The 14,353-nt window shown below is 44.9% G+C and overlaps 1 protein-coding gene across 4 annotated transcripts in view; it reads right to left on the bottom strand.

The window, feature by feature from the left end:
- The window catches only part of MAPK8IP1 (mitogen-activated protein kinase 8 interacting protein 1), a 529,695-nt gene that overhangs the window by 11,456 nt on the left and 503,886 nt on the right, over positions 1–14,353 (bottom strand). For all 4 annotated transcript variants that reach the window (XM_085646705.1, XM_085646706.1, XM_085646708.1 and 1 more), the window contains one exon: positions 3,465–3,538. In XM_085646705.1, the coding sequence (XP_085502831.1) occupies positions 3,465–3,538 (74 nt within the window). The remainder of the gene's footprint in view (positions 1–3,464; positions 3,539–14,353) is intronic.

Consider the following 14,353-nt stretch of genomic DNA (forward strand, 5'->3'; position numbering starts at 1 on the left):
GCCCAGAACTGCCATGGCCTCAGAACTTCAGACCTTAGAATCTGAGGGTGCAGAGCTGCCATTGCGTCAGAACTTCAGACCTTAGAATCTGAGGGCTCAGAGCAGCCATGGACTCAAAACTTCAGACCTTAGGATCTGAGGGTGCAGAGCAGCCATGGGCTCAGAACTTCAGACCTTACAATCTGAGGGTGCAGAGCTGCCATGACCTCAGAAAATCAGACCTTAGAATCTGAGAGACCAAGGCTGCCATGGCCTCAGAACTTCAGACCTTAGAATCCGAGAGCCCAGAGCAGCTATGGGCTCATAACTTCAGACCTTAGAATCATAGGGCCCAGAGCAGCCATGTACTCAGAACTTAGAATCTGAGGGTGCAGAGCTGCCACGGCCTCAGAACTTCAGACCTTAGAATCTGAGGGACCAAGGCTGCCATGGCCTCAGAACTTCAGACCTTAGAATCTGGGGGACCAAGGCTGCCATGGCCTCAGAATTTAAGACCTTAGAATCTGAGAGCCCAGAGCTGTCATGGCCTCAGAACTTCAGACCTTAGAATCTGAGGCCTCAGAACTTCAGGGCCTTAGAATCTGAGGACTTAGAGCTGCCATAGACTCTGAACTTCAGACCTTAGGATCTGAGGGCCCAGAGCTGCCATGGACCCAGAACTTCAGACCTTAGAATCTGAAAGCTGGAGCAGTCATGGCTTCAGAACCTCAGACATTAGGATCTGAGGGACCAGAGCTGCCCTGGCCTCAGAATTTCAGACCTTAAAATCTGAGAACCCTGAGCTGCATGGCCTCAGAACATCAGACTTTAAAATCTGAGGGCCAGAGCAGCCATGGCCTCAGAACTTCAAACCTTAAAATCTGAGGGCCCAGAGCTGCGGTGGCCTCAGAACTTCAGACCTTAGAATCTGAGAGATCAGAGCAGCTATGGCCTCAGAACTGCAGACCTTAGAATCTGAAGGCCCAGAGCAGTCATGGCCTCAGAACTTCAGACATTACAATCTGAGGGACCAGAGCAGCCATGGCCTCAGAACATCAGACATTACAATCTGAGGGACCAGAGCAGCCATGGCCTCAGAACTTCAGACCTTACAATCTGAGGGCCCAGAGCTGTGGTGGCTTCAGAACTTCATACCTTAGAATACGAGAGCCCAGAGCACCTATGGCCTCAGAACTTTAGACTTTAGAATCTGAGGCCCCAGAGCAGTCATGGCCTCAGAACTTCAGACATTACAATCTGAGGGACCAGAGCAGCCATGGCCTCAGAACTTCAGACCTTACAATCTGAGGGCCCAGAGCTGCGGTGGTCTCAGAACTTCAGACCTTAGAATCTGAGGGGCCAGTGTAGTCATGGCCTCAGAACTTCAGACCTTGATAGTAAGAGCTTTACCAAAGGTGGAGAGTAATAGAGAGGGCGAAATGTGTGAACCCTGCAACACAATAAAAAACAGGAAAGCAGAGGTTGAAAGAGGTACACAGAACATCCTAGTGGGTGGCAGGAATGAAAGATGTTACGCTGTCTGTACTTTGAGGACAAGTGCCCCCTTTGGACATTTCATTGTATCTGAAGGTGGGAGTGCAGGGGAGGGATGACTGTCAACCACCACTGAAGCTCCCCTAAGACGCTAAAACGACGTTAACCCTAATCGCTCTGTATGAGCTCCAATAAGAATAGAGAGGGCGGGAGGGTAGTAAACATGTGTTGCTGCTATTGCCCCTTGTTTACAAGGAAAAGGGGTTTGAACTTTCTCAAGGAACAGATGATAAGGACCCCATAGTGCAAAGCAAGCAGAATCTGACAGCTCAAGAGCGATGGAAAACGTCACAGTTTGTGTCAAGAAATGACAAACGACACAGCTATGAAGGCTAAAGAAGAACTAAACCCCTTTGATAGAAGGGAGGAGGAGAAGGGACATTGAAAGCAGAAATAACCCCACTCCCTTAGATACGAGGGCTGTGACCAGAACAGATCATGTCTGAGCTTCATGACTGATCTTGGACTGGGCAGACATGGCCTTGCAGCATAGGGTGAACACACAAGCATCGGCACGGGCTCTTCCTACATTAGATCTAAATGGTTCTTGCGTATCTCTGCTCTTTTACCAGAAAAAAAGTTTTTTATGTCTGTTGAAAGATATCTTCTTGTGGTGACTTTTATGGTAACGAGGTGGCCTCTTGACTTCTCATCCAATGAAAAGGTAGGGTAGCCACATTGCTACCACTGTTGTTTACTACGGAGGAGAAACTGGCAAGAGCAGAAGTGTGATTGTCGCCATACAAACAGGTATTGGGACATACTCGATGGGCCTGACTCACAAAGGTAAACTGAGACCAAGGTAACTTTACGACTTTCGGTATTCACAAAGGGCATTTGCGAGTAGTAAAGTTAGACTTTGTGATTTGGGCCCAATGTCTTAGAAAAAGGAGACTGTGTTTGACTAACACAGCGGAGGGGCGAGAGGCCAGGATAGCTTGAGCGACTGATACATAAGAAGACCTAAAGATACCAGGAAGGAATGAGTGACAGAGGTATAAAGGAAGCAGGGGAGAAAGAAAATAGAGAAGCAGCTGAAAAACAGACTAGATCATAGGATGGAAAGAAGATGCTTAGGCAAGAAATAAAATGAAACAAATATTAAAGGAGCCATCAAAAGACACGGAGCCACATGTACGTAGGTTTTAGTTCCTAATAGCGAATTTTTGCGATTCACATTTAGGAAATAGCAAACACCTATGTACGAATGTGTCCTTTACACATTTAGCGATTCCTAATGGGGTCACAATTGAACAACCTCAACAATATTCATGAGGCAGGTCGCAATTTGTGGCCCATCGGGAATCACTAAAAACACAGGGATGGTGGCCTGCTGAGGTCAGCAGACCGCCATGTCTGTTTTTACTTTTAAATAAAGCATTGTTTTTGTTTTTGAAATGCAGCCCGTTTTCCCTAAAGGAAAACAAGATGTATTTCAAAAACATAAAATGAAACGTTTCAGTTTCATTTTTAAGAACAGGCAGTGGTGGTCCCTGGGTCCACTGCCTGCTCTTAGACAACATTTTTCCACCCATTACCAAAGGAAAAGGGGTCCCCTAGCCGTTTGCGACTGGCTTACCACCTACTTGAAGTAGGTGGTAAAATGCGAATGTTTTGCGACTGCATTTAGGTTATAAAACATTCCTACCACGTCACTGGGAGTCGCTATTAGGAAGGGACGCCGTTAACACGCCCCATCATGATACCGAATCGCCAATCCATTTTGTGATGCGGTAATGGGTTACAGAATCACAAAATAGGGTTCTGTACATATAAAAAGGCTTTTATGCAGTCGCAAAGAGCCCGATTCTGCAAATCCGTTTGAGACAAAAAAAAAAAGCTACGTACATCCGGCCCATAGTGGGTGAAGTGAGAAAGTCGCAAGTTGGAATATTTTGAGAGTGGGACGAGAGAGAAGGATGGCGACTTACTTGTTGTTTTTTGGATGGTAGCCACAAAAGGAAATGTTCTTTAACTGGAAAAAATGGCTGCACTTGTTCACCTGCTGTAAGAAAAACAAAAAGACAGGGCAGTCAATTAGGGATGTAGGTACCCACACTCTCTCCTACACAACAATGATTATTTGGAAGCGTCCTCCACACAAGCCCTCCACAAATCAAACACCCCCCTCCATTCTCCAGTCTCATGAGTATTAGCATAGGTAGCTGTTTTACCCAATACTAAACTTACAAGGAGAGCTCATCAGAAAGCAGAAATAAAACAAGCATTGGCATAGCCAATAGGTCTCGCTTTTGGGACCTTATAAGTATATTTACTTTTGCTATAATCGCGGCACGTAAAGCGCGGGTGTCGCAATTATAGCAAAAGTAAAGAAATAGAAAAAAACATCTATTTCTTTACTTTTGCTATAATCGCGGCATCCGCGATTTACGTGCCGCGATTATAGCAAAAGTAAACATACTTATAAGGCCCCAAAAGCGAGACCTATTGGCTATGCCAATGCCTTGTCTACTTTTGCGCAGGGGAGGGGACCTGCGAGATTCCCTTGCGGGAGCGTGTGACCATATGGCGCCACCATATGGTGCCGCGCGCTCCCGCAACGAAATCGCCAGACGTGCACGCGTTGCAATTGCAAGCAATGCAACGCGTGCACGTTTTTGCCCCCAAAGCTGTTCCGATGGCATTAGGTCTCCTATGCAGCGTATGCGCGCTGCGTAGGCGAGACCTAATCAAGGAAAGCTTTCAGCGGTGCGAAACCAGGCAGCAGAAGCGGCGCCATCCATCCATGCATGGGGGACCAGATGTGTCCCCTGGAGATAAAACACATAACAAATACCCTCCTTGCACTGGCTCTCTTCCCTCACACTGGGGGGCATTTACACGACTGTCTAACATCAGATGGGTCATCGTTACCTGAGCACTTCTTGCAGCACCATTTCCTGTTGGCAGCACTGGCGGGGGCACAACTATCGAGAACGCCACAAACTGCTGCCCCAGTGGGTGCTGGTTAGGAGGGGTGAGTGGACGGACTCAGAACTCCCGTCCCCGCCACTAGTCATTGTTCCCTGTTCTCTTTGGTTATCACACAATCTCTTCATCACACAATAATCAGGGGTTCTGCATAAAGGACTTTGCAAGTTTGAGCAGAACACCAGGTAAGGACAAATGTTGCCAAAAAAGATATTTTTCTAGAAATGTGTCCCATAGTGCCTACAAACAGCAACACCTGAATTGCTTTACTTTAATCGAGAATGTAGCAGTCTCCAAAAGGCTTTATCTGCAGGGCAGGGACTTGCACTCCAGGCCAGAAATCAACTCTCCACGGGCAGGCACGTGTATGTACGTATAGGCTTACTTATGCATATATATGTATGTATTTATGTATTGTAGACAGGGGTGAGTGGTAAACTCTGCTTTGCCATCGAAGTTTGCAGTTTTCAGAGAGCGGAGTTCTGGAAAAACTGTGAACCGCCGCATAGTCGAGTTTTTCTCGCGCGCAGCTTGCCAACGGTAAGTTGCCGAGGGCAAGCGAGAAAGATTGAGCGCTAGGACAAGTCCTTCCGCAGTTTCTGAATGCGTGCGGTAGCGGCAGGTGGCTACCGTTCCTATTGAAAATGCTGCCACTCGAATACAAGATGGAAAGACGCAGCACCCTCTGGCGCAGCGCGAGGTGCCGTTTGCTCTGATTTTACTGTGGCGAGCAAGCTCCTGGGGCTAAAAATCCACGTGAACCGAAATTCCTCCACTTGCGCAGTGTTGAGGAGTTTTTATGTAACTCAGTGAAGTAAAACTCTGTGAGTTCCACCCATCCCTAATTGTAGGTATTTGTAGAGGGGTCAGAATCCCTTTGGCTGCAGAAGAGACGGTCTATATCCCTTGGAGGCTCGGGAGGAAGGCTGCAGGTACCTCAGCAAACCCTGAGGCAGAAGCTGCCAGACACCATTAGATGAGCACCCCCAAACCCATCACCAGTGTCCACGAATAAAAGAGCTTTAAAAACCCTTAATCAGGGTCTATTTTAAGTAGAGAAGATATGCATTCCTGGTTGGCATCTCATGGTGGAACAAACCACTTTATCCGAGAATAAATATGTGTGAGGGGAGGGGGGGGAGTGATCTAGATAGAGCGGAATGGTCTATTCCAGTGTCGTCATTCAGCCTTTTCTAGGGCGTTCCTTTGGCTACTGCCTCGAGGAGCTACATTCTCCTATCCATGTGAAATACTGTTCACACCATGGATTGGGAGGTCCCTCAACAAACTCCGTAGACAGACGGCTTGACCATCAGAAACGCCCCCACCGGGCACGGAATCCAGTTCACCGGAGGGCTCTGGGTTTGCCTATGCATCTACTTGTCTTGCACCTATGATCCCTAAAACCGGAGGCGCATTGAAGCCTGCTGCTCACCGGTGAGGCTCCTGCATGCCCACTCATATTCAGGCATCATGCTTTAATCGCAACAAAGAAGCCCATATCCTCCCAGAGAACTAAAGACCTGAATGTTTGAATGACCAAACCTCCAGCAGCAGCCAGCAGCATCAGCGCCTCGAGAGCCTCACGGATGATACAAAGCGCTTTATAAATGCCTGACTGATTGAAAGCAGTCCAAGGCTCCTTATGGACAACACCTATGTCTCCTCATTTGTAGCCACAACTCTAAGGGGCCCTGGCCTGGAGCACCCCTCGCCTCCAAACTCAGAGAAGCACAGAGTCAGGATTGACTGGTGACAGGCGCAGGTCCCTTAGGAAAATAACATAGCAGCCATACAAAAACATTCACTTTTAGTTCAGATGCAGCCTACCACGGCTCTCCACGGAGAATGTCAATCTTTGGACTGCAGGAGGATGTCTAAGGGAGTGCGGCAGAGAGAGACTGGGGAAGCTGAAGAGACAGATGTCAATAGGATCAGAATTGCTGGTGGCCTGAGACTGAAGTGTGAGCAGTAACTCACTCTTCCAGGGAAATCATTCTTAGGTGACCAAACATAGAGCCGTATTTACAAGGGCTTTATCTCCGCTTTTTTGGCTTTTAAAGCCAAAAAAGCGGACATAAAATTATAGCCCTATTAACAAGAGGGTGCTAACAAGCATTAGCGCATGTTAGCACCCTTTTACCCAACGCCTCCGTTTGCATCTCAAATGAGATGCAAAGTGGGCGTCACTGTGCAGGACAACCTTGTAAATATCGCTGATGTTCACATCGCGATATTTACAAGGCTGCCCCAGCATTTTAGCACAAGTTAGTTTTTGGAGAAAACAGCTGTTTTCTCCAAAAACTAACGTCTGCTAAAAAGCAGACTTACCTATCCCTAACATTGGGGTGGATTATGCTGATACGACCCTGTGGGTCGTATCAGCAAGGTTATCGCCGTTTTGCAGGGAACATTGCTGGAAAACCAGCGATGTTCCCTGCAAAACAGCGATTTCCCCGCTATCTCTAGAACTTTTATCGCCCTGGAGTAACGCGTTGTTAATAACGCGTTACCAGGGCGATAAATTCCAGAGATAGACGGCGATAAATAACAAAGCGCTAAGCGCGCTTTGTGTTTATTTATCGCTGTCATTGTAGATATGCCCCATAGTTATTCATTTTAAAGGAGGTGTCTTTGTATGATCTGTACTTTCTTCTTTTTTAAATTAATAAGCGATGTGACGGGATTTACAACCAAATTCGTTTCTGTGGGAAAGAATCTGTCAGACTTATCGCTGCATGACCGGTTCGTCCAGCTCAACAAGCGACGCACTCACAGGTCACCTAGGAGTGATGGCTGCTGCTGGCACACCTGAGACAAGTGCAGCACCTTGGGACTCTCACAAAATGCAATGTATCCTAGGACTTTTGGATGAATCCTTTTACGCCTCTCTCACTAGTGTGAGACACAGAAGCAACTCTCACGGAATCTAGAACTTCACAGAAGCAAGAGCCAGTATGTAAAACCAGAGACTGGAACCAGAGCAGGGTCAGGATTGAAGTACAAAGCAAAGTTAGCATGAGTGGTGTGCAATGCTTCAGCATTAGAAAAAAGCCATATAAAAGGAAAAAAATAGACAACAACCACATCCCTGACAACAAAGAAGGAAGGACACAGCCACAAATGACAAGAAGCGTCACCAAAGTGAGAGAGTCACACTATTGGCTTTGCCAATGTCTGACTGTCCATGTTACAAGTATGGAAAGCGTGGTGGCATGGTAACAACAGCACGCCAGGGGATAAAGAGGGAAGCGGCCCTGGCAGGCCCAGTGGCCATACACTGCTAGGGGAAGGGTGCTACTGCTTAATTGTGCTTGCAAAATTGATGATGTAAAGACAAGATTCTGCTCTGTTACAATAAAAAGATTTATAAAAAAAAAGTATGTAAAGCAATGAAAACATTGCTTTCTATACCTTCAAGATGGCCGCCCCTTTGCTTGATGCAACACACATTGCATAACACAGTACGACAATCATCTTGGAAGTGTAGGAATCAATGCTTGGCTGGTTTTCACTCTTGGCTTTGCCAATTCTGGTGGCGTTTGAAAGCCTCTGGCATTAGTGAAGCCAATAGCAACGACCACCATGGAGAGGGGCAGCACTAGGGAGTACAACGCGACAAGACCCAGGGCGTAACCAAGGCTGCTATCTAGAGCCAGGCATGCAATGGAGGAGTGTCAGCAATAAAGGTGCTAGTGGAGAGACAGGGTCAAGAGAACATCCAGGGCATCATCAAAGCCACCATCTGGAGCATGGCGCACTGCCATGGAGCATCAGGAGGGAGGGTGGAGGGTGAGAGATGAGGTGAGTCGAGGGAATCAGTAACGAGTGTGACCATGTGCTGAAAACCAAGACATGCACTTCCATGGACTGCTTAACACGCGATAAAATAAAATACAAAACAAAACATGCAGTTCCATAACATCAGAAGTGGAAGGCTACACCCTGGCCAATCAGAGCAGGGCTAAAAATGCTCCACTCAGAGGACAACCAGAGAATAGGGAGGAATCCACCTAATAAAGCTCAGTGAACTGAGATAGACAAGAAAGCGATCTTATCACGAGAAAAAGCCGAGTGTGCTGTACTCTGTTTACAATAGTGCTGTCTGCAACAGACAGCAGGAGCTGTCTCTAGCGAGACTGCAAAAAAGTTAAAAAGGCTCATAGCAACCATTCAAATACATTGAAAGAGGAAGGCACACGATCAATAAAGGCTGCAGCAAGAGCAAGTCAGACATTCGAAACTGAATCTCCTCTGCGCCAAACCAACTCACCAATGTCATCTCATGACAGAAAAACACATAAAAGGCATCAAAATGAGCGCAGAAAACATAGCGAGAGCTAACGTGAGACAGCCTAAGGTGGCTGGCAGATGAATAGAGAACCAGCAAGTTCAAGACTTTCTAGAAGTCATCCTACTGGACTACAAAAATAACATTTAACAGAGACAGATGTATGAGGAACTAGAGGAAGATCCAGAAAGGACAAGTTCTGGCAAAAAGGAACTTCCAAGGTGTCTGCAGGTCAGTGGTATAGAGCAGTACAACAATAAAAGACCCCGCCACTCCTCTTCAACAGCACTTCAATTGCTTCTCGCACATACACCACAATGAAGAAAATCCTTCCATTTGTAAGCACAACCTACCACTGCTCTGCAACAGCACTTCAATTGCTTACCCCACTTACACACCAATGAAGAGAACCCTTCCATTTGTATATGGAGCCCACTCCTCTTCAACAGCACTTCAATTGCTTACCCCACATACATGCCAAAGAAGAGAACCCTTCCATTTGTATATGGAGCCCACTACTCTTCAACAGCACTTCAATTGATTACCCCACATACATGCCAAAGAAGATAACCCTTCCATTTGTATATGGAGCCCACTACTCTTCAACAGCACTTCAATTGATTACCCCACTTACACACCAATGAAGAGAACCCTTCCATTTGTATATGGAGCCCACTCCTCTTCAACAGCACTTCAATTGCTTACCCCACATACACGCCAATGAAGAGAACCCTTCCATTTGTATATGGAGCCCACTCCTCTTCAACAGCACTTCAATTGCTTAACTCACTTACACACCAATGAAGAGAACCCTTCCATTTGTATATGGAGCCCACTCCTCTTCAACAGCCCTTCAATTGCTTACCCCACTTACACACCAATGAAGAGAACCCTTCCATTTGTATATGGAGCCCACTCCTCTTCAACAGCTCTTCAATTGCTTACTCCACTTACACACCAAAGAAGAGAACCCTTCCATTTGTATATGGAGCCCACTCCTCTTCAACAGCCCTTCAATTGCTTACTCCACTTACACACCAAAGAAGAGACCCTTCCATTTGTATATGGAGCCCACTCCTCTTCAACAGCTCTTCAATTGCTTACTCCACTTACACACCAAAGAAGAGAACCCTTCCATTTGTATATGGAGGCCACTCCTCTTCAACAGCCCTTCAATTGCTTACCCCACTTACACACCAAAGAAGAGAAACCTTCCATTTGTATATGGAGCCCACTCCTCGTCAACAGCCCTTCAATTGCTTACCCCACATACATGCCAAAGAAGAGGACCCTTCCATTTGTATATGGAGCCCACTCCTCTTCAACAGCACTTCAATTGCTTACCCCACTTACACACCAATGAAGAGAACCCTTCCATTTGTATATGTTGCCCACTCCTCTTCAACAGCACTTCAATTGCTTACCCCACTTACACACCAATGAAGAGAACCCTTCCATTTGTATATGTTGCCCACTCCTCTTCAACACCACATCAATTGCTTACCCCACTTACACACTAATGAAGAGAACCCTTCCATTTGTATATGGAGCCCACTACTCTTCAACAGCACTTCAATTGCTTACCCCACATACATGCCAAAGAAGAGAACCCTTCCATTTGTATATGGAGCCCACTCCTCTTCAACAGCACTTCAATTGCTTACCCCACTTACACACCAATGAAGAGAACCCTTCCATTTGTATATGGAGCCCACTACTCTTCAACAGCACTTCAATTGCATACCCCACTTACACACCAATGAAGAGAACCCCTCCATTTGTAGTATATGGAGCCCACTCCTCTTCAACAGCACTTCAGTTGCTTACCCCACATACACGCCAATGAAGAGAACACTTCCATTTGTATATGGAGCCCACTACTCTTCAACAGCACTTCAATTGCTTACCCCACATACATGCCAAAGAAGAGAACCCTTCCATTTGTATATGGAGCCCACTACTCTTCAACAGCACTTCAATTGCTTACCCCACATACACGCCAAAGAAGAGAACCCTTCCATTTGTATATGGAGCCCACTACTCTTCAACAGCACTTCAATTGCTTACCCCACATACACGCCAAAGAAGATAACCCTTCCATTTGTATATGGAGCCCACTACTCTTCAACAGCACCTAAATTGCTTACCCCACATACACGCCAAAGAAGAGAACCCTTCCATTTGTATATGGAGCCCACTACTCTTCAACAGCACTTCAATTGCTTACCCCACATACATGCCAAAGAAGAGAACCCTTCCATTTGTAAGTGAAGTCTACCACTCCTCTTCAAGAACACTTCAATTGCTTCCTACACATACACCACAATGAAGAAAACCCTTCCATTTGTAAGCACAACCTACCACTACTCTGCAAGAACTCTTCGATTGCTTACCCCACTTACAAGCCAATGAAGAAAACCCTTCCATTTATAAGTACAGCCTACCTCTCCTTTTGAACAACGCTTTGATTGCTGATCCAACATACAGGCCAATGAAGAAAATGCCTCTAATTTTAAATGGAGCCATCCATCCTCTTCAACAACACTTCAGTTGTTTACCCCACATACACGCCGATGAAAATAACCCTTCCATTTGTAAGCAGAGTCCACCACTATTCTTTAAGAAAACTTCAGTTGCTCACTCCACATAAACAAACACCAACCAAGTGAGCCTTTCTATTTGTAGACAGTGCCTACCCCCCTTCAAAAAAACTTTGATTGCTTACCCCACATGATGCCGACAAAGAACACTTCCATTCTCGATTTCCCATGCCACTTAAGATGCAACACTCCTTGCTGTATAGCGAGGTATAGCTAGGCTTACACTTCATAATACCCATACATACATATGTACATACATATCCGAGATGCAGGAGAGGACCCGACATCCTGAAATAAACTCATAAGAAACGGAAGGAAAAGGAAGCCCGGCTCAGTTCTAAAATCTCATTATTCACAGAAGCCAACCAATGTGCAAATGAAGCTCGAATGCGACAAGTTGTTAAATAGATTCTGGCATTTGAATTTGAAACAATTTGGCTTACCTCAATCAGAGGATGCAATTAATGTAAAACAATTCTATCTTAGTACAACTGCCTCCAACACAAGTAAAGTGTTGAATCTTAACTATGAGACTCAAATGGCACGGAAACAAAAATGGCAAAATGAAAGGCCTGGGACCAGTTTATTGGTCAATTTTGCAACCTTATGGGAAAGGATGTGTTGATGTCTGTGACTCGCCCATGAGAACCTGCTGAATTTGATATTTTGTTTGAAGGTTCAGTATTGTTTTTCAAATATTTTTATTGGTATTTTCCCATTAACTCTTTCTTACAGTGCCATGGTTCAGTTTAAGTACAAAACTCTAAACCACAGATTGAGCATGAAAAGATTTGGTAATAACCTTAAAAAACATAAATGCTATTATCTTTTGGCAGATCTAACATTAAAGCTCAAGATCAGGAGAGGTTTGAGAGTAAGACACAGACTCTTCCATGAAACATGCCGTCGCGTTAATCTACGTTATGAGATTATTCAAGGGTCTGTTGTTTGGGAATGAACATCCGTTGGATAACCATGTTCAGAAATGGAGCTGGTCCTGAATATCGTGTAGGGAATACCGGTACTTTATAATATCGCAGTCAAAATTCAAGGACAAAAATTAAAGATTTGCTCCAGCCAAACCCACATATATGTATCTTCGATGATAAATATAGATGTGGAGGTCAGAACAGTAAATCTATACTCCCTATCAGCACTTACCTTTCAATGTTTTGGCTACCATATCAAAGGATAATGCTATTCCTACTTGATTTTTCAGACTACAACCCGTAGTACTTCAGTTTGGGTTTCCAGTGTCTCGTGTATTTACAATTTAGTTTGTTGGCACTTGCATGCAAGGAACCGAAGTCCACCTCAAAGGAGATCAGAGAACTCAACTTACCAATGCTAAAAAGAAAAGCAAAAACATGAAAACATAAAAATGGGAAAAAATGAGTAAATCTAGAAACAAGCCCATGTTTGACAGCAGTTCCCAGGAGGGCACATACTTCATGGTAAAACCGATGAATAAAAATCAGAGCAACGATGGCCTGAAGAGTAGTAACACGTATTAGCCTACTGCCTCTAGGAACTAAATGAGTGATGTTAATACACCGGGGCCTAGTCACAAAGGCGAATGAATTAATCTATGCATGTAAATTTACTCAAACTTTGGAGTAAATTTACAACTTATGACTATTCACCATTTCAGTGTGTGAATTTACTCCAAGGTTTAGACCTACTCTTCACCCCCTGATACCAGGGGGTGGAGCCAATTTTACAAGTGTAAAGTTACTGCTTGTAACTTTTCATACATAGGCAGAGATCTCTCCCACCATGGTGGAGATATCCGCCACTGTGGTGGAGATCAAAACCATCATGATGGAGATGTATACCACTATAGTGCTGACCTAGACAACCCTGGTGGAGATCTCTACTACTGTGGAGGAGATCATCACAACTGTGGGGGACATATCCCCCGCCGTGGTGAAATCTCTCTGTGGGAAAGAATAGGGAAAATTATTGAGGTTTATTCATTTTTTTTAAAAAAAGAAGTATTCATTTTGCTGTAAAATAAAAATGTAAAATAAATGAAAATAGGTATTTTTATCTTAGAACTAATAAAATAAAATGTTAGAGGACATTACCTCTTCAAAATAAATGTGTACTAAATAAATAATTTAAATATATTAATTTACTTCATTATAATAAATGTGTTGATAAAATAAGAAAACACTGTTCCTATAAAATGTTTTTTGAATTAATCTTCAGTAAATCTAATTAAAAGTTGTGAAAAAAAAGATGATGGATTCAACCCAGATCTGTGACTGGGGGTGAGTGTCTGAAAAGTTTCAGCGCTCCGTCCATCATCTCCTTGTGTTTGCGCTGTACACTTAAATACAGAGCACAGATGCAAGTCACACACACTCTTAAAGCTCAGTTGGGCTACCTAGAGCAGTGGTCCATCACTAGCAGCAGTATGCACAGTCTGAATATGATAGCACCCTCGCCGGTCCCCCACTGGTGAAAATGCTGAATTAAATGTAGAGAATACTTAGATATAAAACATGTTCATGGTAGCTCCAACAATGTCCGTGCCCTATGTGGAGACCGATGGAGGAACGCTCTTCAAAAGAAGCAGGCCCCAGAAAGAAAGAAACGTTATTCCACACGGGTGATCTCAGGTTTGGTTTACGTGTCATGTTGCTATTCAAGATGAAGCCACGATTTTCACCTTTGGAAGTAGAGAGACAAGCTTAGCAAAGAAAAGAGGTGAATGGTCTTTGCTAAGCTCTGTGGAAGCTTGGATGCATATGAAATGACTTCTGTCTTGGCTGCACCGAGTCAGAGGTTCCTCGTCCAAAACTCAATGAGGTCAAAGAGATAGGAGAGACCTCGGTCTCTTCAAGCAAGACCCAGACGGACACCAAGACCGACCACGGTGTGGACCCTGGCAGACCGGTCCAGAACGAACAACAAAGACCCGCCTCCGCGGTTACAAATCTCCAAGTCACCCCAGACCACTATAAGGGTCATCTTATTGGCTTCCCCTGGCCTG

This window comes from Triturus cristatus, chromosome 3_1 (assembly GCF_964204655.1).
Source record: "Triturus cristatus chromosome 3_1, aTriCri1.1, whole genome shotgun sequence".
NCBI lineage: Eukaryota > Metazoa > Chordata > Amphibia > Caudata > Salamandridae > Triturus > Triturus cristatus.